This window comes from Phyllostomus discolor, chromosome 15, assembly GCF_004126475.2.
Source record: "Phyllostomus discolor isolate MPI-MPIP mPhyDis1 chromosome 15, mPhyDis1.pri.v3, whole genome shotgun sequence".
Taxonomy (NCBI): Eukaryota; Metazoa; Chordata; class Mammalia; order Chiroptera; family Phyllostomidae; genus Phyllostomus; species Phyllostomus discolor.
The window spans coordinates 25781732-25807262 of NC_040917.2; the positions used below are offsets into that span (position 1 = coordinate 25781732).

Genomic DNA, 25531 nt, shown 5'->3' on the forward strand with positions numbered 1-25531 from the left:
TTGCCAGTGAATCAAAGGACAAGTCACAGCAACTGTCTTTGTTTCCTCCTCTTCCTCATTGTGTTTATTTAGGTTGAAGTGGTTTTCAGTAAAACTCAGCAAGTGTTTACCCAGCACCCTTTGTGAGCACACCACTGTGCCAGGGCGCACACAGCACGAACTGGATGGGACAGGGTGGCTGGCCTCCAAATCTTGTATCTGCTTGCAGATTATTATAATAAGTGGCAAAATGTTTCAGTATCTCCTTTCAACCTTTCCAGGCTATAGGTTCCCCTGGATTTGGCTTGCTGCTCTAGAAGTCAGCTGCAGGGGAACTTGGGTGCATTAGATCTAACAGAAGTCTCGGAGAAGCCTTCCTGATCTCGTCTCCTGCGTGTTCTGCCTGTCCATCGTCTCTCACGGGGCTTACCTCTTTTCCCCTGTGTTACTCAGTGTGTGCGCCAGCCTCCAGAGTCCGGGAAGGGGGTGGACGCCAGCCCTGGTGCCCCCCAAGTGGTGGGGCTGGCAGACGTGGGCCTGCTTTTGCAGTCAGACACGGAGATGAGTCGGCCGTGAAATCTTGGCCTTGCAACTCGATCTCCACAACCCTCAGTCCTGCGTCTAGAATGGAAAGATGATAACAGTGCTGGATTCCTCGAATGGATGTGAGAATTTACCTGGCTAACATATGAATCCTCTTTGCAAACTGTTGTCCGTCTGTTAACTTTATCATGTCCTATGTGCGCCAGCAAAGGGCCTTGCCTATGAGACATGCTCTATTAACATTCATTAAATTATTGGAAATGACATCAGCCACCCTGCAGTGCCTGATTCTTGTCACATTCTTTTCCTGGCCCACATTGTTAGCAAGGCTCACCCGTGGTGTCTCCTGGGTCCAGGGTGGAGTGTTTGTGGGGATTAACCAGGATCAAAGGGATGTGCATACTACTGGTGGAGCTACCTGCCCCTTTACAGAGTAGATCCCTCCCCTCACGCTTTCTGCATCTTGCTTCTACCTTAAGGGCAGGTAATTCCAGGGAGGCTGGGGCAGTTAAAACATGGGCTTTGGAGCACTACAGTTCTGTGTTCAAATCTTGGGTCTGCCAGTGTACTAATTGTGTGATACTGGCTGATCTAAGAATTTTTTGAGCTTTAGTTTTCTCATCTGTGGAATGAAGAGAGCACAGGACTTGATAACAAATAAATTTGGTAATACATTAAAATGAGATATTGTAAAGGATCAGTGAGTTAAATAAACTCAAGTAGCATTAACTACAATAATATCCATCCTTAGTCCCTAAATACTAATTGAGCAACTACTATGGTCTAAACAGTACAGAGGTGCTGGAGAGAGACCCTCCCATAAGTGGGAAAGGCAGGAGTAATTGCCCACTGCACGGAGTGTGGCCAACGCTATGACAGAAATAAGAATGGGGTGCACTGGACACAGGTGGGGTGGGCGCCTATGCAACAGCCCTGGCCGGGTGTCAGGAGCTATCGGGGAGGGCTTCCTGGAGGAGGTGATTACCGTGAAGCGGCTTGCGGCTGGAGCAGGAATAAGCAGGGTGGACAGAGGGGGCACACTGAGCACGGGCGCAGCTCTGAGAAAGCACCCCAACGTCCCTTGGGAAGATGGAGAGCGGCTGTGACAAAACGAAGCCGTCCAGGTGGAGTAGGTTCCAGATCCTGGGGCGGGGGGTGGGGGGTCGGTTTGCTCTGTGACACAGTCCATGCTTGTTTGACGGGAAGGAGGAGGCACTGGCCGATGAGCCCCTCCCCCAGAGGGCACGTCGGAGCGGAGAGCGCGGCGTTGAGCAGGGTATCCTGACGTCACAAATGCAGGCTTGGAGGCTCACCGACCCTCAAACCTGGCTAAAGCACGCCCCTCCGCCGCCGCCCCACCCGCCCTCTCTGGGTTCCTCTGAGTACTAACTAGAATTGTGCACGTCTGGTTCGCAGCCAAGTGCGTGACTCGCAACCAGCGTTTTCACAAACACCAGTTCTCTCTGCTTACCCAGCGGGTCGCTGCCGTACGAGGGCCACGAGAGCCAGGCCTCCGTCCCCCCTTCCCCTTCCTCCCCCTGCAGTGTAAGCGGCGGCAGCTAAGCGCCAGGGACGCGGAGGACGTCCACCCAGGCTGGCATCCAGGAGATGCTTACAAAGCAGCCCTACGGAACGCGGGACCCGGGCTGGCGAGGCCGGCGCATGCTCCGTGAGCGCAGCCTCGGGGCCGTGCCGCCCGCAGCCTGCAGCCGGAGGAAAGCCGGGCAGGGGTGTGGCTGAGGGCGTGGCCGGGCGTGGCCTGGGCGTGGCCTGGGCGGGAGCGAGGTCGGGCATGCTCCGTGCACCGGGGCCGAGGCGCCCGCGGCTGGGGGAAGCCTGTCGGGGGCGGGCACGGGGGTGTGGCCAAGGGCGTGGCCAAAGCGAAAGCGAGGCTGGGCATGCTCAGTGCTCCGAGACAGGAGGGCCGGGATCCCTGCGGGTGGAGGAAAGCCAGGGGGAGGCGGGCCTGGGGGCGGGCTCGGGGGCGGGGCCTGCCCGGGGCGGGGCCGCGCAGCGCGCATGCTCAGTGCCCGCAGCTGCTCGCTCGGTCCAGTGCCGCAGCCGGAAAACCGCAGCGGCGGCGGCGGCGGCGGCGGTCTAGGGGGAGCGGCGGACTCGCGCGTGAAGGGGACGAGCGCTGCGGGCGGCACGGGGCGGGCGGCGGCCGGCGGCCGGCGTTCGCGGCGGCCCGCGGGGAGGCGGGCGCGGGCGGGGGGCGCGGGGGCAGGGCCGGCCGCAGTGATTTTGACGTTTGCCGAGCGTCGTGCCCGCGGCCGCCCCCGCCCGCGCCCCCGCGCCCGCGGCCTGCCGGAGGGAGCGCCGCCTCGCCACGGCCGGCCCCGCGCCCCGACGCCGGGGCTGAGCGCCGCATCCCGACGCCCGAGGCCGCCGCCCCCGCCGCGCGGCCGAGCGCAGACAAAGGGGACCGGCCCCGCTCACGCGCGCTCGCGGGCGGCGCGGGCGGCGGCCGGAGGCGGGGGCTCCCCGCGCGCGGACACCCAGCCGCCCCGCCGCCCGCGCCCGCGCCCCGGGCCGCGCGCCATGTGAGCGCCCGCGCGCGACGCCGAGGACCGCGGGACCATGGGGGACGCCGCGGAGCCGCGGGAGCTGCGCAGGACCTTCCTCGTCCCCGCCATCAAGCCCTTCGACCACTACGACTTCGCGCGGGCCAAGGTCGCCTGCAACCTGGCCTGGCTGGTGGCCAAAGCCTTCGGCACGGGTAGGCGGGGGCGTCCGCGCCGGGCCCCGGGGGTCGCCCGCGCGCGCGCCGGCAGCTGGCGGGACACCGGGAGGGGCGGGCGGACGCGGAGCGGCGCGCGCCGGGCTGGGCGGCACCCGGCGCCGGGGGCGCAGGTGGGGTCTGGCCGGGCCCCCGGGGCTGGGTCGCGGGGCGGCGGGTCCCCGGCGGCCCGCGGGGTCCCGTCCCGACCCCGGCGGCTCTCCGAGGCGCTGCGGCTTCCGGCCCCCGCCCGCCCGTCCCGCCCGTCCCGCCGGTGTCTGTCTCGTCGGAGACGCGGGTGGCCCGCGGGACCACCGCGATGTCGGCGCTCGGGGTGCCGGGTGCCGCCCCGGCCCCGGAGCGGCGGGCGGCCGCGGTCGAAATGCGCCGAATCGCCGCGGACGCTGCCCTGGCGCTCCCGGCGCCGGGAAAGCCGCTGCCGGTTTCGTTTCCTGTCGCCAGCGAGACCTGCCCCTTTCTCCAGACCGGCTTCGGCTGGACGGACGGACGGACGGACGGAGGGGGTGCGGGGGGACGACAGCTCCCTGCCGCGGGATGCGTCGGTTTTGTGTGAATAGGAGAGTGTTTGCGGGGCCTGCGCTGCCGACCCAGACGGGCGGCCGGGCCCTCCCGCCGCGTCCAGCCCTCGCGGAATCGCAGGACAAGGCCGCGCTGTCAGCGCCCGGCCCGATAACTTCCAGCCGTTGTGCTCGGTTTCCGTGCCCGGCTCCTCAGTTCGGGGCGTGCGAAGTATTTGCCGAGAAATTTCCTAGCGTTTACAGACCTTCCTCCAGAGGTGAAGTCGAGTTTGGGGGAGGGTGCGGGCAAAGATTTAGGTCGCTCTCACCGCTGACATGTGCACAGTGGGGTGTTTCCCGGACCCCACGCCTTAGTCAACCAGCAGACGGATCCCACCCAGGGTTTGGGGGCTATCTGAATTGGTTCTCACAGAAGCTTCGCATTGGCCCGATTCTGTGTTTATGATGGCTTTCGTCTTGTTTGGGCTCTCATGCTCCGATGCTGAAGTAGACAGAGACGTGGAGTGTTTTAAAGCGGGCACCTGGAGTAGATGCAATAAAAAAAAAGTCGCTTGGAAATGACTTACGTTTTAAAGGTTTCTTCGGAACTAAAGGTGCAGACGGACACCGGAGCAGGCACCGGGCACCGGTGTGTGTGTGTGTGTGTGTGTGTGTGTGTGTTTTCTGGCACCCCCGGCGCCAGTGGGGAGGGCAGTGGGGGTGAGAGCTGAAGCGGCACCCTCAAGCCCAAGTCCCCTTGGAGGAGGACTGGAAGCTGCTGAAGTATTTAGGAAAGGGGGAAAACAGGGCCGGGGGTGCGGCGACCCGCGTGGAAAAGCAGCGCGTGCAGAGTGGGGGGCAGAGGGGCCAGCCGGCCCCCGCCGCATCTCTCTCCCCCTGAAGCCGGCGCACCGAGAGCGCAGAGGCCGGCGCTGGCCCTGGGCTCCCAGAGGCCCGGGGCCGGAAGCGCCTCCTGTCCGACACCAGGCCCTTCCCCGGGCTCTGCAGCGCGGCAGGGACACACAGGGACACGCAGGGGACACGGCAGGGAGGCAGGAAGGGAGAGCGGTCCCCCGCCGGGGGCCCCTCCGGCGGGCCGGGCCCCACGCTCCAGGCTGCGACCACCTTGTCCGGCCGTCCGGGACTCCGGCCCCTCTGCGACGTGGGTGCCGTGCTCCCCGCTGTGAAACAGCAGCCCCAGTGTGGAGAGCGTGCACAGCCTCCCCCCCCACACACACGCACACTGCCCTTTCTCCAGGGCAGCGGTGAGGTTGGGTTTGACTGACTCCGGAGTTCGGCATGGCGGCAGGTGGGGCCGGCCCGTGGGTCCCCGGTCCTTCGCGCAAACTGTGTCCTCCTGCAGCCGCCTCCCCAGACTGTCCTCTGGTCAGAGCAGATGAGGGAGCGGCTCGGAGGTGGGAGGTTGCTTTGCTCAAGCCGAACGAACACCTGGCCAGTGGTGGGTGCTGCGTGCCAGCCCGGGGCTCTCTGGCTCCTGGAAGTTTCGCTCTTCACCTCACCCTGCAGAGCAATCCCTCCAGCTGCGAGTGTAGAACTGTGCACATAGCACGTGTTCGAGTCTTTTTTTCCTTTAAAGAGTGGCTGATCTTAACTGTCAGATGGTTTAAGGGGATATTGTTGGTACTTAGTAACATCTGCCTTGGCAACAGTTGGAACAGATTTAAAGAATCATGAAAAATGAGCTGAAAGACCTTAGCGTGACAGAGCAGCAAGAAATGGACACTTTAGTAACGAAGTTTTATTTATGCATGTTGTTTATGCTTTAGTCGACAATCTTCCAAAGTGCAAGTTTATACGGTGTAAGTAAAAACGAAGTAAGTAACGTCTTATTTCTCTGGGTGTCAGTCTTCTTCACACGCTGGAAATACTGTTCTGCAGCAGAAGTGAATGGAGAACGAGTCTGAGAGGCTGTTTCCCGGGGGTGACAGTGATGAAGCAACGGGGGGGGGACAGTGACAGGCAATGGGAATCGTTCACAGATTAGCCCCACTTTGCTCTGATTGGCCCAAACCACCTCTGTGACAATGCAGCCGTCTTCAGGCATGCATCTCGTGTCTGTCCATGACGAACCTCCTCACTGTTGGCACGTTTCGAAGGAGTCAGTTTTAGAACCATGTGTTGAAGAAGTCATTTGAAATGATAGCTAGAAATACACTGTGGACGTGGAGTGAAGTCACCGAGCCATGAAAAGTAAATAGAGCGGAAGTTTGTAGTACCTAGAAAGCAGGTGAGGCGTGTACTTAATCTGAAGTCTCCGCGTCAGAAGCTTTGCCTCATGCTCTTGTCTTTCCACTAAAAACATTCCAAACAGCCCGGATCTTAATCGTTTATTTTGTGGGAGAACGCAGGTTCAGTTTTGATCGAACCAGGAACCGTCTGTTTACATGCATTTAACTAAGACAGAGAGACTGTAACTTAAGGAAGGTGCCGAGGAGCGAGAAGGCAAACCGCTTTCTCCACTGGCCAGCTGAACCGCTCTCGCGGTGGCCCTGTCTTCCCCGGCTTGCTCTAAATGTGTGCCCCCCTGAATCCTTGGGCGGAAATGGTGGGGACAGAGCCTCTACGGACACTGTTCCTCCCCGAGTGTTTTTTCTTTATTAGAGAGAAGGGGGGAGAGAGAGAGAGAAATACTGATGTGGGAAAGAAACGTCAATTGTGGGCTTCTCGCACACGCTGCGCCCCAACCAGGAGCTGAACCCCCAACCCAGACCTGTGCCCTGACCAGGGATTGGACCGGCGGCCTTTCGCTCTGCGGGACGGTGCCCAGCTGCTGAGCCACAGGGGTCAGGGGTCGCTCGTTCTCGAAAGCGGAGGTCTCCACGGGGCTCTGAAGCCCACTGCCTCGTGTCGGTCGGCCATCCCAGCTCTGTCCGGTGGCGCTCCCCCCTTCCTGCCCGTTCGTGTAAGGCTACACGAAATCACTTGCTCTCAGGAACACCCCTCGACGCGTCCCTGTGCACGCCCCGGCACGTGCTGCAGCCCCGACCCGACCCTCCTGGGAGCTGGGTCTCCTGCACACGTGACGGCCGTGGCCTCGGTGCTGGGGAGGCTGCTCTTGGGAGGGGACGCACAGCGGAGGCAGGTGGGGAAGGTGCCGCCGGGGTCAGCGAGGCAGGGGTCAGCGAGCCGTCCCTGAGAGCTGGCGGTGGGCGCACGGGGAGGAGGGGTGCCAACTCTCTCCGGGGCCAGGCTGCTCCGTGTCTGCTCTCGCCACCGAATCCGAGTGACAGCTTCAGAGCTGGAGGCTGTTCACCGCGCTGTTGCACCGACGAGGAGCCGGCAGCAGCCCAGAGGCTTGGGAGCCCTCCAAAGCCACCCGCCTGTGGGGCCAGGGAACGGCCTTCGCCCTGGGCTCCTGGCCGCGCCCTGTGTGGGTAGAAGTCAAGTTCATGGGAAAGAGGTGTTAGGGACTGGGGATGATCCTAGTATGTTTAAATGGCTGCACCGGGGCTCGTGGGGGGTGACCTGAGTTGAAGGCTATGTACAAGGGTGAGGTCACCTGAGGTTCTAGGGAGGAGGAGGTCACCTGAGCTCTCGAGGCCTAGTGACCGGGAGAATGAGTCGTGATGCCACTGGCGGAGAGGGCGGGTGGCAAGTTGGAATGATGGCAGGTCGCCTTCGTGTGTGGAAACCTCGGACGTGACGCGTTGGCCAGATGTCTGAGGAACCCAGCGAAGTCGCCGGCCGTAAGTGTGGGTGTGCGTTGTGGCGGGGAAGTGGGGCTGGAAACAACCGTTTGGAGTCTTTCCTGGGCGCAGTGGTGTCAGGGACTCAGGGACATGGGGAATAGATGAGACCAGGGAGGAGGGAGAGAAGGCAGTTGGGGCCGACTGGTGGGGGACACTTGGACCACTTCTTGGGGGGAGGCCTGAGGGAGGGGGCCAGAGTTGGGGAGGGAGTTACTTGAGTGTGCTCAGCTCCTCTCGTACTTCCCCTGCCCCAGCCCTGGCTCCAGCCGTGTCCTGAGGAGCCGAGGTTCCTGTTCGTGGGAAGGCCACCAGAGACCCAGAGGGAGGCGCCGTGCTCACGGGGCTGGGGGCCGGGAGACCCGGTCCCTCCACAGCTGACACGCAGCTGCACCTCTCCCTCCCTCTGGCTGCAGGAGGGCGCGCCACACCAGGGGCCCGTGCGGACACCTCCCGCTTCCGTCCCCCACAGAGGCCGTCCGGGTCCGGGCCCCTCCCTTGTCCGTGTCTCCCTCGGTCACCGAGACCTGGCTCCCGCTTCTGAGCTGGGGTTTCTTGGGACCCCCCTGGAGAAGGGGGGTGGGCCGGCAGCCCCCGGGGAGCAGGAGCTCCTGGGAGGCCCTGGGGGCTCACGGGCCCTCGCGAGGATGGAGGGGGTTGAACGCAGCAGTGCCGGGCCTCTGGCACGTGGGGGGCGGGGGGAGGCCAGGCTGGGTGTTTGGGAGCGCCACCTTCCCCGGGTGGGTGTCGAGCACCAGGGTGGCACTGTTCCGGGTGCGGTGGCACTGGGTGGAGGCGTGTCCTGCTGTCCTTGGGGCTCCGTGCTCGTGGGAGGAGTCGGAAGTGCACACGCCCACCGTCACGGAGGACTGCAGCTGGGCGGCCGACTGGGTGGTCCGGGGAGGTGCGTCTGAGGAGGTGACAAGTGTCTGAGGTCCAACTGGACAGGCCAGCCCTGTGAGGGTCCGGGGGGAGGGGGACGTGATGGGCAGAGGGAACGGCCAGTGTGTGCAGAGCCCACAGGGAGGACGCAGCGCATTGTGCCCCAGAGAGAGGCCGGCGTCGGGACCCCGGGGCAGGGGGCGGTGGCGGGCGGGGAGGCCCGTCTTGGAATGGGTCTTGGAATTGGGGGAACAGGAACCGAGAGAAGTGAATCCTTGCTCTCACAACCCCTCATCAGGGAAGGGGCGGGTGGAGACCCCCCTTTAAATCCAGGGCCCGGTTGTCCCACTGTATCACGCCGCCCCTCTGGTGCGAACGCGGGTAATGGACCACAGGCTCGGCCTCAAGGGAGGGGGGCCCCTGCGGCCCCTGCAGCGCTCCCAGCGGGCGGGTGGGCGCGGCCGGCGTGGGACCTGCGGCCCCGTCCCGATTCCCAGGGACACACGGCTGGGGCGGCTCCCGCGGGAGGCCCGGTGCCCAGGAACCCCTGCGAGTGGCGTCCACGCCCTGCTCCCCACGAGCTGATTTCTTATCTTTGGGAGAGGAGGGAGCAGGCGAAACCTCTTATCTGTGATTCTGCCTGTTTGTCTCCTGATGCGCCGTTTCGGTCGCTCGTCTCCCAGTGTGACGCCCGTCCAAGCTGCTCCTCAGGAGGTGACAGCCACGCACTGTGCACTGTCGGTGGACACGGGGGACGTTGTTGAAGTCCTCCCTCAAGCAAACACTCGTCCTCAAGAGTGACCTGTTTTGTGGTGTTCTCCGTGCGGTTTCCATTCTCCGGGGGGTGGAAGACCTGTTGGTCGTGTTCCCGACACCTTCCTTGGCTTGCTGTGGGTCCTTCCCCTTCCCTGCACCGGGGTCTCTCTGCTTTCATGACCTGGGGTGTGGGCCTTCCATGATGGGGGGGGCGCTGAGTGTCCATCTCCCACCTTCTAGCCCGAGACCTTGCTGAGCCATTGTCGTTTCTGGACATGTTCCGCGGGGAGGTTTGCAGCTGGGGCTCTGCGCTGTCAGCCGTGTGCCCGTGGGCAGTGGCCCTTCCGGGTTCCTCATCTGCACAGCGGGGACGGGGAGGCTGGGTGCAAGTTTGGGGAAGCGAGTGGTGCCGAGAGGGGCCTTGGAGAGAGTCGGTGCCTTCCCCACAGCTGTCTGCGCGGGATGCCACGGGCCGGGGCAGTAACTCGGTCTCTGGTGGGTGCGCAGGCGGGGCAGGGAGCTCTGACGCTGACCGTGGGCGAGCCTTTGCTGTGCTCGGCTCGAGCCAGATGCCGGGAAGTAAAGCCCCTGGGCAGACACTCTATAACAGTTACGGTAACGTCCAGTAAGTCCCCTTTCAGCGCGGTCCCCGGGAGGCTGCCCGGCATCGAGGTCGGCCCCGCGGTGCACGGCCCAGCCTGCGTGTCTCGCCGCGGCGCTGTGGGGCCCGGCCGGCTCTCCGCCAGCTGACGGCGGCCGTGGCGGAAGGAGAGCGTGCTCAGTTAGTAAACGAGGGTGGCGGTATTTTTAGACGTCGCCGGGTCCCAGATTCCCAGATCGCCGCATCTCCTCTTGGCCTCCTTGCGGAGTCCTGCGCGGGCCGCCCTCCCCCACGCCCCCGCCCCCCCGCTCTGCAGCGCGGCCGTCCCTCTCGGATGCCCCCGCTGCCACCCCACTCCTCCGCGCCTTCTCCCCGTGTCCCCTCCTCCTGCTGGTTGTCACCACTGCCTGTCACCGCTGCCACTGCTGTATGCCAGGGTGATGTCCCCGGACGTCACCCTTCCTGTGTCACTCTGCCCTCTGGGACGGCCAGCGGTTCCCCGTCAGCTGCTGTGCGAAGGCCTCCCCTCCCCGCTTGGCCCCCCACGGCCCCCCGCGGGCCCTTCCCCTCCTACTTGGGGCAGTGGGCGTCGGCCTCCCCTCCCCCTGCTGGCGAGAAAGCCTCTCTTCTCCTGGTGAATCCCGTCAGCCTGTTCCTCCGACTCTGGTGCTTCCAGATGAGTCACGCCAGCCTGCTGCTGCTGCTTCTCTCTCTGGACTCGGGGGCTTAACTGTTCGCTTTCCTCCTGGGCTGCGTAGCCACGTGATGCTTCGCGTGGCCTCCAGCTTCCCAGTGGCTGGACTGGGCCTGTCTCTCTGGACGCCTGCCGGCCGTCGACTCCTTGAGGGCGGGGGCTGTCTCTCGGCCCCTGAGTCCCCACAACCACGCCGGTGACACGGAGAACGCACCTGCAATACGCGCTGTAGTACCGTGTGGTGACCAGTTGTTCTGGGAGGGAGACTCGCAGAGCTTCAAGGTGAAGGTCTCCAAAGACTTCCTTAATTCTCTGAGCGTGCCTGTTGTGGAACGCGGGCCTTGATCGGCACCACGCTTCACTGCTCTGACGCCAGAGCGGCCCGCCCAGGAGACTCCGCCGCCAGGGACGCGGGGTGGCCGTCTGGACCCCGAGCTCTGGGAGGAGGCGGGCTGAGTCGGCTCCCCGTCCCCGTGGGGACCCATCCTCGTGGGGGCAGACCTGAGTCTCGTCCTGGCTGTCACGGGAAGCGCAGTGCCCGGTTAGGAGTGGGGGGAGGGTGGGAAAGCTGAGAACAGGGTGGCCCGCGCTGGCCGTGTCGGGCTGGTGTGGCAGCCTTGCTGCCGGCAGGTGAAAGGTGCCCCTGCCGAGGATTTGGGGGTGGCCTTGGGGGCGTGGGGCGGCGTCTTCTTCGTGGGGCGGCTCTTGGCACAGGGTGGGGGTGTGGGCATCTGGGCTCCCTGTCAGGTCCCAGGTGTGATTTCTGCGTCTCCGTTGAGCGGGTCGGGCTGGGCGGGGTGGGGCGTGGCCCCTGGAAGGTGCGGGTGCCGCAGGGTGCGGGGCAGGGGAATTCAGGAGGAGCTCTCGGGCAAGGGGCTCTGCACTCAGAGGTGGCCAGGCCAGCTGTCCCTTGAAGTACCTGTCCCACTGCACTGCCCGGTTGACTGCCTGGATGGGAGGGACGTCTCCGACACTCGCTGTCAGGGTCTCTCGCCCACTCTGAGCGCTCGAGTGCGCGTGCGTGCGGGTGACTGCCCCAGAGCCGGCGGGCCGGAGCCCCCGTCTCCACGTCTGCTCTGTGGTCCCCCCAGAACTCGCTCGGCGCGGTGTCTTCCATCCGGGCGGGCCTGCCCTCGTTTCAGAGCAGCTGCCACGCTCTCGTGAGTCGTCTTCTCAGTTGAAGGACCACAGTTGCTTTGAGGAAGAGCCTTGACTTCCGCGGCCACTGAGTACACTGTTGCGGCGAGGGTAGTGACCAGCGAGTACGCTGTTGCGGCGAGGGTAGTGACCAGCGAGTACGCTGTTGCGGCGAGGGTAGTGACCAGCGAGTACGCTGTTGCGGCGAGGGTAGTGACCAGCGAGTACGCTGTTGCGGCGAGGGTAGTGACCAGCGAGTACGCTGTTGTGGCGAGGGTAGTGACCAGCGAGTACGCTGTTGCGGCGAGGGTAGTGACCACCGAGTACATTGTGTCTCCCTTACGGAGAGCCCGAGCGAGCTTCCCCCTCTCGCCCTCCGCAGAGAACGTGCCGGAGGACCTGCGTGAGCCCTTCTACACGGACCAGTACGACCAGGAGCACGTGAAGCCCCCCGTGGTCCACCTGCTGCTGTCGGCCGAGCTGTACTGCCGGGCGGGCAGCCTCATCCTCAAGAGCGATGCCGCCAAGCCGCTCCTGGGCCACGACGCGGTGATCCAGGCGCTGGCGCAGAAGGGCCTGTACGTCACCGACCAGGAGCGGCTGGTGACCGAGCGAGACCTCCAGAAGAAGCCCATCCAGATGGTGAGTCCCGCCCCCCGGGTCGCGGGGTCTGCAGGGGCGCCCCCGGGCGTGGGCGGTGCGGCGTGGCTCCCGCGCTGGAGTGGCCAGCCGGTGAGTTTCTGCAGGGCAGGTGCGTCAGTGCCTTGGATGAGCAGGAGCTCCCCCTGCAGGACGCTCAGCGGAGGGCGGGGAGCTGCCCGGGGACAAGCAGGCGGGGACCTCGCAGGACTGTGTCTGGGGCCGGAGCCATGCGTAGGCGGGCCGCTGGCTGCCCCAGGCCCCCATCCCGCTGCAGCTCGGGTCTCCAGAGTGCCGGGTGTCCTTGAAGCGGTGTTAGCAAGGACAAGGGTCTGCACGTTTGGTGCAGCCCCACTCCCCTGCGAGACCGCCTCACGTGGAGGCAGGTGTGTGTGGAAGGACACACCAGGAGCCGTGGGAGACTGGGGACCCACAGAAGGGTGGGCAGCACCGGTCCCCCCAGCCCAGCCCTTAATGAGGCGATGACCTACTTCGCTTGCTGCCTATTTTTCTTCTTTTTTTTAAAAAAAGATGTCATCCATTTATTTTCAGAAAGGAAAAGGGAGAGAGAAAGGGAGAGAAACATCAGTGTGTGGTTGCCTCTCACACGCCCCCTACTGGGGACCTGGCCCACAACCCAGGCATGTGCCCTGACTGGGAATCGAACCAGCGACCCTTTGGTTCGCAGGCCGTCACTCAAGCCACTGAGCCACGCCACCAGGGCCTGTTTTTCTTCTTGTGAACAACCCGTTTTATCACTTGCAAGGAATGGAGATGAAGTCTCAAGAAAGATTTGGTTGATGACTTGGTCACAGGTTTATGATGGAACTACCAGGGGTAACCCAGAATGTCTGGGAGCTGGCAGCTCGAGGCCACGGCTCCGGTTTCGCCCGAGCCCGCCCTCTGATTGCTGGGGACTCGGTTTAGGGGCTGTCCCGTGTGCAGGCAGCTGGCCGGCCCCAGGGGCGGCAGCGGCTCTCGGCCACGGCCCCCTCCCAGGAACCCTGCACCGTCACCGCTGGCGGCTCCGTGCCCCCGGAGGAGCTGTGCATTTGCGCATGGGGGGACGTGAGTCCGGTAGCCTGGTGACCGTGTGATGGGAGCGGCTCCCCTTCGACACGCTTCCCGAGTCAGCTCCCCATGAGGTCGGCGTGCCAGAGGCCACTGCAGAGGGCTCACGGTGTCACTCCGGCTCCCCGCACACCACTGAGCAGCTGCCAGCTGGGGCGTGCTCAGCCGGTGGCAGGGGCCAGCGTGGCGATGGCGCCCTTCCCGTGCTGCGGAGCCCAGTTCCCCCGGCTCTGGCTTCCCCTGTGGGCGGCCACGGGGGGCCTTAGCCCTCTGCGGCCTCCCAGTTGTGGAGCTCGTTTTGGGTGTGTATTGTCTCGGGTTTCGTCCCAGTTTGACTCAAAGCTCCCGGTCGCTGCCGTGACACTGATGGACAGAACCACTGTGTCTCTGTGGCCCGTGTGAACAGACCTCTCGGAGCTCGCGGGGGGACTGTGTCTCCTGAGCTGAAAACCACAGACAACCTTTGCCAGCGCAGGGAGTGAGAGTGGACACCCACGGGACCCAGCTACTTAAGCACCCGTGTGGGTGTGCCGTGCGTGGGATGCGACATGAGATCGAGACTTCCACACGGGACTCACGAGCTGATGTCTGTAGTTTGATCAGACCTTCTCTGAAATAGTTGTCGCTGTGCAAACCAGAAACGCACCCTGAGGTGCCTCCTCTCACCAAGCACCGAGGAGATGTTGGGCACCCGGGGCGACGAGGGACTGTGCTCACCCTCCGGGAGGGGGAGGGGGGGCTCCTGCTTGTCGAGAGGTGTTTCCTGTGCCCGTGTTCTGTGGCCCCTGCGCTCGGCTTCAAGCTCACGTCGTCCTTGGTTCCAACTGCAAGAGAAAGTCGGCGTGGGAAGTCCCAGTGGACAGGCCAGCTGGGCTCTGCCGGCCGCCCTGTCCGGGCGGACATGGGTGGCCCCCCGCTGCTGGCTGGGCTGGGGAACGCAGGCACACCCCTCCCTGTGCCGTTTGAGATTCTCACAACGCTTTCTTAGCTCCTCTCCCGCCTCCAGTGGTCTTTGAGGCAGGACGCCGGGCCGCACGAGCGGGGCGGGGCTGGAGGCGGGAGGACCGACGCGGAGGTCTGTGTGGCTGAGACGCGTGGGCCGCGAGCAGAGCCAGGTGACGCTGCGGGGCGTGGGTCACGTTGTTCGGTCATGGCCACGGCCATGGCCACGGCAGTGGCACTGCCCCACGCAGGAAGAGGCGGGACGGGGGCGTCCCATGAGGAGCAGATGAGCGGCTCCCTCGTCCTGAGCGTGTGCCCCTTGCACGTGCTCCTGCAGTGTCGTCTCCGGGGTCTGCGTGTCCTGCCGCGGCAGTCAGGGAGCGTGACTGGCATCCCGGCACGCACGCGCTCACACGCCAGAGCCCCACACGTAACGCCCGGCTCTTGCCCCTCGTTCCAGAGCGCCCACTTGGCGATGGTGGACACGCTGATGATGGCCTACACCGTGGAGATGGTCAGCGTCGAGAAGGTCATCGCGTGCGCCCAGCGGTACTCCGCCTTCTTCCAGGCCACCGACCTGCCCTACGACATCGAGGACGCCGTCACCTACTGGATAAACAAGGTGGGGGGGCCCCGTGCTGGAGCGGGGAGGCCCTGGGCCCGGGGGGTGGGGGGGCGAGGGGGGAGGGGTGACGAGAGGACCCGGTGCACGGCAGCGAGCGGGAGCGAGGGAACCGCCGACCGGCGTCAGACTTGCACGAGGCCGGGGGCCCGCCCCTGTTCTGCATCTTAAAATGAGGGAAAGTGAAGGAAGCGCCAGCACCTGATTTAAAGGTGGCGGCTGTTCAAAGCGCCGGGACGCTGACGGAACCGCCTCGGGGTGCCGTCTGCCCGCCGGGGGGGCCGAGCCCAGAGACCTTGGGTCGCGGCAGCCCCCAGCGGACCCTGCGGTGTCGACGACAGGTCCCCAGAACGCCGCAGGTGGGGTGTGCGTGGAGGAGGCGCCGTCGCTCACGCAGCTCGGCATCACTTAAAACCCTCCACGTGTCTAGCCACTGAGCTGGGTGTTAGGCGAGTTCAGAAAACTACTGATTTAGGTTCAGTGGATGATAACGGCGTTAATGTTTTCTAAAGGCCATTGTTGATTAACTTGAACTTTTACTATTACTAGAATGACCTTGAAATCATTGACTCAAAACCCAGAGCTTTCCAGATACTCTCAGCAAGTGCTGCATGCACTGGACAGGCGTCCGTTGACCGTTCTGGGCCGGGGCCGCTTGAACAGCCTGCTGGGGAGCCAGCCACCTGGGAAAGGCCCGTGCGGGCCCGCTGCACGCACCGCAGCGCTGGCTCTCCCTCCGTCCACACGCTGGACCCCCCCCACCCCCCTGAGGCTGGGGCACGTCTGGGTCGCAGCTGAAGGACTGACCGTCCGGTCCTGCAAGAGATGGCAGGGCCTTTACTGAACAGAGAGAGGCCGCACGGTTCCCTGAGCGTTAGAACCAGGTGCTGAGCAGCTGTGTCTGCCCTGGCACTGCGGCCCCTCCCTGACACACGGGGGCGGCCAGTGGGATTCGACAAGTTAAAGAGCTGATCCCAGGTCACCAACGCAGCCCCCGTGACACACGCCCTCTCTGGTCGGGGTAACGACGCGCCCCTCATGTGAGCGCAGTCGGTGCCTGGCCTCGGAGACCGGCCACGGCCACCTACACCTTGAGTTACCGTAGCCGTGTGTTTGAGTGTGAGTTCAAGCGGCTGTGTCTGTGTTTCAAGGTGAATGAGCACTTGAAAGACATCATCGAGCAAGAACAGAAGCTGAAGGCGCACCACCCCGCCGAGGCGCCGGGAGGGCAGAAGGTATGTGTCTCGGAGGAGAGGCGGGCACCCGGCGTGGCGCCCCCCCCCCCCAGGGCACTCGCTGGGCTGCCTCCGGTGGCCTTGGCGTTGCCCTGGACGCACAGCCCGGCTGTGGAGCCCGGGGGCAGAGGAGGTGCAGAGAGGAGGTGGGCTGGGCGACGGCCTTGGGGGAAGGTGTCAGCGGCTGGAGCCGTTTTCCCAGGTTCTCCTGGGAAAGCGTGTGACACGGGAACACGGGCGCACACTGCCGTGTGGCCAGACCAACTCTGGAAGTCCCGTCGGGCATGTCAGCTGCCCACGTGACCGCCCCGGGGGGGCAGGAGGAGATGCTGGCGTGGGCCCGGGCTTTGAGAAGCTCGCACGGCGTGTGGAACGCTCGGCTGGGTGCGCGTGTGTGTCGCGCACTGAGACTGAGCCGAGAGCGTCGTCTGCCATGCGGCGGAACGTTCCATCTCTGGAGGTGCGCGGCGGTGGGAGCCCTTTAAGCGTGTGCTGCGGCGGTGGCGCTGAGGCGCGAGGACCGGATCGGTCAGAGACTCGGTTCCCATCCGGACGACTGTAGCCTCTGCATCCCCACGCAGGCCTCGAGCTCCTCTGGGGCCCCCCCGCCCCAGTCCTGGTGCGCTGCTGCGGAGGGGGAGGGGCGGGGAGGGGAGGGGAGGGGAGGCTGCCAGCAGGGCCAGCCCAGGCGAAGACGCTCTGTGCAAGGCCCCGGACACTGGACACTGGGTCTGCGCTGGACGTCGGGCGTCACAGCGATGGCCCTGGCTCAGGGCACGGACTCGCTCGGGGACTGCTGTGGGGGCTCCACGTCCTCTCCCCGGAAGTTGGATCAGAGTGGATGTGGCCTTCCCACCACCGGACCTCACTGCTTGGCGCCGTCCCTCCCCTCCCTTCCCCAGGCCTCTCCCCTTGAGCCCCTCCCTCCCGCTTCTGGGGGCCCTGGGGGCCTGCGCCTTGCGGATGGGTGCAGCCCCGCCCCCCGGTTGTCTCCGGCTCTCATCAGGGGTGAGGCCGGGAAGGCGGCCCCCGGAGTGGTCACTAGTGCCCCCAGGACGCTGTCGCGCCCACGCCGCTGACCGGTTAGACTCCGCGGTGCGGCGCACAGGTTGTGAGCTGAGGGCCCAGCGAGCGTCGCTCCCGTGGGGAACCGGGTGTCATCTGTGTCCCAGACCGGTGGGACCCCCGGGCGGCCGGTTTCTGAGGGCGGCCTCCGCGGCGTCCTCGGAGGTGGGGGCGGAGAGAAGCGTCGCGCTGAGGAGCCTCCGGACGGTTCACTGATGGGGTTTCCTCTGGTTTCAACTCGCTCTCTCTGCCGCCGGTGCCCCTCCGGGTCCTGCCGTGGAGGCCCAGTTGAACTTGAGGGTCAGACCAACAACAAGTACCTCTTTGGCATAGTTTCCTGAGCACCTCGTGGTCCCTGTTTGCCGAGTCCCGCAGCCCTGCGTTAACGCTCTCGAGGTCGCGGCCGGCGGCGGGAGGTCCACCTTCCACTCCCCAAAGCGGCTGCGCGGAGCGAGCTGAGCGCAGGGCGGCCGGGCAGACGGGTCTCACCGCCGCCGCGCTCCCCGACCCGCAGGAGGCGCCGGGCCTCTCCGGGCCTCGTTTTCTGTGTCTGGGAAAACTGAAAGGTGGGATCGGATGGCTCCCAAGTTCTGTGGCGGGAGTGCTCCTCAGAGTGTCCGTCCCCACTGTGTCCGTGAGCGTTCAGCGCCGGGAGGAGCGTGGCAGCGGGGCCGGCACGTGAACGTCCACACGGACACGCCTGGCGGGACTCCACAGCCCCGGGGCTGAGCGGGCACCTGGCGGCCACCCCCGCCCGTGAGCGCCTCCCGGCACGTCTCACGGTGCCTGCTGCTCGCAAAGTAGGGCACTAGGTCAGGGGACGCGGGAGTGGGGGAGTGCGGCCCGGGGGGGGCGTGGTCGGCGGCTGTGGGGGCGTGGTCGGCGGGGTGGGGGCGTGGTCGGGACTAGGCTAGCCGGCAGGCTGTGTGGACGGTTTTGGAGAGAGCCCCACGCTCACGGGTGTGCGCTCTCCAGCCACGGCGCGAGCTCTGTGGAGAGTCTGCCTCTCGGGGGAGCAGAGATACGCGTCCCCTCGGCGTCCCCTCCGCTGCTCTTCGCGGAGAGTGTGGGGCAGGCGCTCCCCGGGGGCTGGGGGCTGGCGCACGGGCTCCTCCTGGAGAAAGAAGCACGTCCCCGGCTGTAGCTGCTGTTCGTTTGAAGGGCCCGTCTGGGAGGCCAGCACGCTGTCCCCGGTGCGAGGGCTTTGAGCACCGTGCCGAGCCGGCACAGCCCGCGCGGGTTTCCGCCCGGACCCGGGTGCCGGAGCACTTGACCCCCGTGGCTGGCTCCCTTGTTCGCCTCTGCCTCTGCAGACGGCGCCTGAGACGCCTTCGAGAGGAGGGCTCCGGAGTCAGGCCGCTGGGGGCGCGCTGCCCTGCCCCGGCCCCTTTCCGAGTGTCCCGGCCCCTTGCAGGGCAGACAGGACCCTGCTAGGGCGCCTGTCCGTCTCTGCCCCCAGTGCATGGGGCCTTTGACCTCTGTCACGAAGGGCGTGGGCTGACATCCCGAGGACTTAGCCCCTTTGGCGCTGTCTTTGGGGAGTGCTGGTGTCTAACCTGCAACGTTGTAGCTGGTTCGGCTGTCTGTCTCGTGCGTTCGTGAAGGCGGAGAGCAAACCCTCGAGTCCTGATACAGTGACTCGCTCTCAGGTGCATCGCTCGGTCTGACTCCTAGGTTTGCCTTGGGTTCCTTTCCTTGCCATCATTTCAGTGGAATAATTGCGAGGACTTGACCCGCCTAAGTCAGGTGGCTTTTGTTTAGAATTCCGCCCCTAAGGTTCTGCTTCGTAGTTGCAGTTTATCCCGCGGGGGCGTTTGTGGCCGGTGCTGACTCCGTTCTTCCCTGCCGCTCACCCTCTGCAGGCCGCACAGCACCCGGTCTGGCCTGCACCCTGGTCTCACTCTCAGCTCCGTGCAGCTCAGCGGGGAGCCCGGTGCACTGAGCATTTTAAAAATTCGGAGATGGTTACATGGTTTTTTTTCTCCACCCAATACTCTCTGCGGAGGGCTGGGCCTGAGGAGAGATGCATTAGCGCTCCCAGAGCCCGGCCCCCTGTGATGCCCCCTGCGCCGGGGCTGCTTGCTGGCGCCCCCCCCCACCCCCAAGCAGTGTGACTGTGGCGCTGACACGGGGACACCGGGCGCCTTTCTCACGCCGCCCTCCCCTCTGCGTGTGCTGTGGGCTCTGATTCGCTATGAGCAGGTCTGCCCTCAGCTGCCACCTCCCTGTTACCTGTGGGAGTCGGTGGGTTCTCGCTCAGTGGGTTGTAGCCTGGTTCTGTCCACACGCATCCACTTCTTAAATCCACGTGTGTTTCGAGCGGACAGTAATCGGCATCTAAAAAGGCCGTGTGGACTATACACGTGGAACCCCCCCGCTGTCAGAACTGACGGGCCTAGCTGGACGCGATTCTGATGACTTTTCCCTCTCCCTTTGTTTCTGCTGCTCCCTCCGAAGTCCCCTTCGAAGTGGTTCTGGAAACTGGTTCCCGTAAGTGTGCCCGCGCCTCCCGCATGCCCCCCAGACCTGAGACCCCGAGACCCCGGCGCGGCCGCCGTGTCTCGCTGGTGCCGTCGCTTCGTGTGGACCTGTCGGTCTCTGCCCAGGCTGGGTACTCGGGTGTTTGCTCCTGCGTGGGCTGGAGAGAGTTAAAAAACCAGTCGGGGTCTGGGGCAGACGCCGTAAAAATCACTTGACGCGGAAGCCTCTTTTGCTGGCAGCCACAGACCACCAGTAACTGGGGTGAAAAGCGTGAATGTGGACTGATGAGTTCCAGCCTGACTGGTAGGGGACACCTTATGTATGAACAAGTGACATTCCGTGCACCCTTGTTGCCAGTACTGGACTCCGCTGGGTCCGGTCCCCGTTCGACTCGGAGGGCGGATCTTCCGGGACCCAGTGCGGGGGGAGGGGGGGTTGGATAGGTCACCGCGAGGCTTTGGCATGCCGCTCATGTGTCTCTGCCCGTCTGGCCTGAGCGTCGGCACTCGCTGCTGGAGCTCCGTACAGACCGCTGTGTGCATCGTGCTCGTGCGTGTGTGTGCATGCCTGTGCATGCGTGTGTCCGTGCGCCCTCGTGTGCCAGTCCATGCACGCGTGACCCTGGTGCAGAGATGCTGCCCGGCAGAGCACAGTAGGACCAGGGCACGCTGCAGGTCTTTGTCCTTGACCCTGGGCGGTCGGCTGCCCTGGGGAGTGGGGCGCATGGGCAGTCGGGGGGGACCTCCGAGAAGAGGCAGATGTTTCTCGCTGGGAGGGTGAGGCCCTGGCTGGAGCTGACCGGGCATGAGCACGGGCGCCCGCGGCCGGGCTCCGGGTCGGCTTCTCCCTGCCCCCTTCCCGCACCCGCTCCCGCCTTCTCAGGGCTGATCCGCAGACTGTCGGCCGTGTGCCAAGGGCTGCGTGACGTCAGCAGTCCCCGGAGGGACGTGTGCAGTGCAGTGCACGCAGTGTCTTTCTGGGTGTCGTGCCCTAGGTGTGCAGGTCTGCCAGCCCCGGGGGGCGAGGACGGGCAGGGACGGGCACCTGGGAAGGGCTACGGGGTGGGGGAGCGCCCTGCAGCTCTTGCTCTGGGGCACCAGCCGGAGGGGCTGGGGGACAGCGCCCCCCGGAGGACGCATCTGCCCGGCTGAGGGCCACCCGCCCTCCAGAGGGGGTCAGCCTCGCCCGGGGGTTACCGCTCTCTTTCAGGACGCTGCGTTCCTGGTTTTATTCTGACAGAAGTGTCTTACTTCACAACCGTGTTTTAGCTGTGAAACATACAGACGAGCAGCTAGACGGACTGGGAGGGGAACTAGTTTTATTCGTAAAAGCTCTTTAAGCAGCAGCGACCGACGTGCCCACGGGCTCTGCTGGGAAGGACCTGTGCACACACCTTCCTGACGCCCCCCGGCCGGTTCCTGGCCTCGGGGGCTGTGGCTGCAGTCGGCGCCTGCCGCGTGCCCGGCTTCAGGGGCCGCGCAGCGCTTTGTGGCGTCTTGCCCGACCCCCCAGGATCCGGATTCGTGGCCTCGGGAAGGTGGGCGTCTGTATCTCCCCATTTCGCAGATGGGGCGGCAGAGGCATGAGGCTGGTGAGTGGCGGCACCAGGACTTGAACCTGGGTCAGCCGGTGCAGGAGCTGGCCCCCGACCCCCACGCCCCCAGGCGGGCCTCGTGCTCGGGGAGCTGCCCTGCACACCCGCGCCCAGCGCACCCTCGGTCTCCCCGGACCAGGGTTCCTCTGGTTTCCTGGGGACGCGGAGGCCCTCGGGCTGCCCTGCGCCCGGCCAGTGCGGCCGCAGTGGGGGCGGCTCTTCCCGAGTCAGAGCTGTCCCGCCTTATCCGTGCCGCCGCACTGTTCAGACCACAGTCAGTGTATCTCCGGCCGCCACCCGCGGCCCTCGGGGCGCTGCTCCTGCCCACCAGGACCCCCCACCCAGGGCCACGTGCCCCTCCCCGCCCCAGTGTGGCCCCCCCTGGCAGGTCTCTCTGCCCTCCCCCCGCCCCCCGGGTTGCTGGGGCCTTGCTGGGGAAGGACCGCCCAGGGAGGGCCCAGAGCGGGAGCCCCCGTCAAGGCCGGGACCATGTGCCCTGCAGGGGAGCGTGCTGATGGCGGGCGCGGCGCCCTCAGAATCCGGCTGGCGCTGCTCCGTGGGGGGGCAGCCGGGCTGGGCGTGCTGTCCTGCATGGGGGCAGCGGTGCCGCGGTGTGTGTGTGTGTGACGCGGGTGAGGGCCCTGGGCCCCGCGGGAGAGGGGGCGGCGTGCGCGGTCCTCGCTGCTCTGCCGGGCTGCGCGGGGGCTCGTCCGGCCGCAGTGCTGGCTCTTCCCGGGTGCCGCGGGCGCCGGCTCACTCTGGTCTCTCCCCGACGCCGCAGGCTCGTTACAGGAAGGAGCAGGCGCTGCTGAAGCAGCTGCCCTGCATCCCGCTGGTGGAGAACCTGCTGAAGGACGGCGCGGACGGCTGCGCGCTGGCCGCCCTCATCCACTTCTACTGCCCCGGCGTCGTCCGGCTGGAGGGTGAGCGGCGGGGGCGCCCCGGGCCGCGGGGGGGGGCTGTCTCAGGGAGTAGGGGACCCCCGCCCCCCCAGGGCGTCTGTGCGTGAGCCAGGGGCGGGGAGGGCAGCCGCGAGCTGGCCCCGGGCCCCAGCCCTCCGGCAGCAGGGTGCGCCCGCACGGAGCCACTGCCTGGGGTCGGAACAGCGGGGGGGGGGGGGGGGGGGGGGGGGTGCCGGGGTCCCCGAGTCACGGCTCGCTCTCCCCCCGCCCGAAGACGTGTGCCTGAAGGAGACCATGTCCCTGGCGGACAGCCTGTACAACCTGCAGCTGGTGCAGGGCTTCTGCCGCGAGCACCTGACGCAGTGCTGCCACTTCACGCTGGAGGACATGCTCTACGCCGCCGCCTCCATCAAGGTGCGTGCGCGCGCGCGCGCGCGCGCGGCCGGCTCCCGGCCCCGCCCCGCCCCTTCTCCGCGCACGGGCGTCGGGAGATGTTATTTCCACGTGTGTCTTCTGAATGCCCTTCCTGGCACTTGCCCGTTAAAAGTCTCGGTCCCGCCTCTCTGACCGCAAAGGGACAGGTGCTCTCGGTAAACACGGGGGTGTTTGTGCGGCGGTAAAGCCCGCAGGTCCAGTGAACCACAGCCACGCTGACGCCGAGGCCGCCTCGGTCCCGCGTGACCCAGACGGGGGCTGTCCTCGCTCGGGCGCGGTGGAGGCAGGTGCGCGTGCGCCAGGGGGCTGCGCTCAGTCGCCGCGCTCCGCGCCAAACCGGAGACCGAGGCCTGGCCTGGCCTGGACACTGCACGGCGTCCAGCCGCAGGGGGATGCGCAGCCCCAGATGCGGGCACCTCGCGGCAACTTTCCCTCTCACCTCCGGTGCGGTGGACGTGCCGGAGCGCGAGCTCGTCCCCCTGCCCGCCCTGCACCGGTGCGGCGGTGCGCTGCCGGGCCTCCGTAGCGGGCAGGTGGACGGCCCCGCAGGGCAGTGAGGGGTCGGGAACAGGGCATCTCGCTGGGGACACAGCGGAGACGCCCTGCGATGCTGCCGGGTTGCCCCAAGGGAGGGCGGGGTTCTGCTGGCACAGGGAGCCCCCCAGACACCCTTCAGTGCAGGAGGCAGGCAGCAGACGCCATGAGGATCGCGGGACGCGAGTCCCTCGTTCCTCAGAGCCCTTCCCTGCTGTGCGCACACGGAGACGCACCCGCGGGTGCCGGGAGAAGGCCCGCAGGAGCACAGGCGCAGACCTTGACGGTGGTTCCCCCTCAGCGCGTGTCGGGGGTCGGGACGGCGGCCGGGAGGGCCTCTGTCTCGGGGCGTCACCGCGGCTGCCCGGCCGTGCACCAGGAGAAGAGCTCCCAGTGAGGCCGGGCCGGGGTCCCCGCGGGGAGAAGGGGACGGGTTTGTGCCTGTTCTCGGCCCTCAGCCCCGGGGAGCGGTCTTCCCGGGCTGGGCTGCCTTCCGGGGAGTGGCTTCCTGCTGTGCTGACCCCTGGTGGCCACGCGCGGCGCAGTCGCACGAGGACGGTCGCCTGCCCCGGTGCCCGGCGCGGCTGGGACAGCGCAGCCGACGTGAAACGCCGCGTGGGTCTGGGGCGTGCAGAGCGACCACCACCGCGGCGGGAACCGACGCTCCGTCGGCGACCGCGTCTGTCCTGGGCTGAGACCGTTAAGATGTGTGACACGGTGCCACCGACTGCGGTCATCAGCACCCCCAAACTCATCTTCTCACGACGGGGGCTCACCCTTCGCCTGCACCCCCCCCCCCCCCCCCCCCCCCCCCCGTCCCCGCCGTGGGAACCACCCCCGCCCCGCCCCGCTTCTCTGAGTGCGGCTCGGACCCCGCCTGTGAGGAGGGCGTCAGGCAGAACCGGCGCTTCCCCGGCTCAGTCCGCGTGGCACAAGGTCCCCGAGGCCTGTCCCTGTGGTTGCAGGTGGCAGGGTCTCCCTCTCCCTCGGGGCTGACGTTCCAGGGGTGCACACACACCTCATCGCCGCCCGCTGGCCCGCCCTGGCCCCCGGGGGCAGCGCTGCGGCGGGCGTGGGGCGCGGGCGTCTCCTTCTCCAGGTCCTGCTTCTGCTGCTGCTTCTGTGGGGAAGACCCGGCAGAGGGTGCTGGGTCGCGGGTGGCTCTGTCCTGAGTCCTTGGGGACCCCACGCTGTCTCCGTCGGGGCTGCGCCGGCCTGCATCCGCACGGCGTCGAGGGAGGAGCGAGACGCGGTCCTCACGTCGGTGGGCGGTCTCCGTCCAGTCCCGGCCAGCCCTGCTGACTTCCCTTCTCCGCCCCCCACACCCCCACCCCGCCCTCCCGTGCAGAGCAACTACCTGGCGTTCACGGCGGAGCTCTTCTGGTGGTTCGAGGTCGTGAAGCCGTCCTTCGTGCAGCCGCGCACCGCCCGCCCGCACGGAGGTAGTGCCTTCGGTCCCAGCCCTCACCCTCAACGTGTCCCGATCGGGGTCCTGGGCGTTCGGTGGCTTAGAGCCCCGGGGTTCGCTGCGGGAGACGGGGGTGGGGGGGCACAGGAGAGCAGGGAAGCAGAGGGGTCGCCTGCGGGTGGCGGCCTCGTGGGGTGGGGGGGGCTTGTAGCTGTCCCTGCCGTTCCCTCCCTCCTGTCTGCTGCGTCTTGTCCCCCACCCCCAGCTCTCGTTCCCTGTCGGACTCTGGGCTTCCGGCGTTGGGACCCAGAGCCCACCCAGACTGTGGCTCGGCTTTAGTCTGTCACTGGAACTCGCCACCACACTGTAAAAAGGAGACAGACAGACAGACAGATAGATAGATGCCCTAATAGGTCTTGTGACTAGTAGTATGGTTTCTTGATTGCCATCATGGCAACTAGTAAGAAGGAATAGAGGGTTGTCATGAAGATCCCCAGAGACGAAGAACAGACCCCTTCCCGAGTGGCTCTGAGGCAGAACGGTCCCCCGTCGACCCCCCTGCACGACCAGAGGCCGGTTTCTGTGGGGGAGAGACAGCCCTGGGTCGTGAGGTCGGCCCCCAGAGACGCTTCTTCCCGCCGATCAGCGGCCAGTCCTCTCCGCTGCGGCAGCGGGACTGCTGGGACATGGCTCTGCCCACCCCCCTCCCCGGCCCTGCCCTCCCCCGACAGTTAGGGAGAGGCAAGGGAGAGGCGAGCGAGAGACCTCGGAGGGGAGGGAGGCAGACTGAGTGTGGAGCCCGTGTGCCGGCACCATGGCCCCAGCCCTCCTGGGGCCAGGGGGCAGGGCCCAGCACCCTGGGCAGCTGCTGTCTGCCTCAGCACAGGGCTCCCCCGCGCCACCACCTGTGGTTTCATGTGGGTGGCCCGCCGCCCGGGGTGTGCGGCGGCTGGCACGTCAGCTCCCCCCCCCGAGCAGTTTGCCAAAGTGTGGACTGCACCCAGGGGGTTGCGTGCTGACCCCCGAAATTCTCTCCTTAACTGGTGACCAAACAGCTTCACACGGAA

The 25531-nt window shown here is 66.0% G+C and overlaps 1 protein-coding gene across 2 annotated transcripts in view; it reads left to right on the forward strand.

Moving 5' to 3' along the window:
• Positions 1–2553: 2553 nt before the first annotated feature.
• CAMSAP2 (calmodulin regulated spectrin associated protein family member 2) overlaps positions 2554–25531 on the forward strand; it is a 33469-nt gene continuing 10491 nt past the window's right edge. Inside the window, exons 1-8 of one of the 2 annotated variants that reach the window (XM_028531128.2) lie at positions 2554–3241; positions 11919–12178; positions 14649–14810; positions 15962–16045; positions 19568–19600; positions 21967–22108; positions 22362–22501; positions 24405–24498. In XM_028531128.2, the coding sequence (XP_028386929.1) occupies positions 3103–3241; positions 11919–12178; positions 14649–14810; positions 15962–16045; positions 19568–19600; positions 21967–22108; positions 22362–22501; positions 24405–24498 (1054 nt within the window). In that variant the 5' untranslated portion in view covers positions 2554–3102. The remainder of the gene's footprint in view (positions 3242–11918; positions 12179–14648; positions 14811–15961; positions 16046–19567; positions 19601–21966; positions 22109–22361; positions 22502–24404; positions 24499–25531) is intronic. The other variant, XM_036016217.1, reaches the window with a different exon arrangement.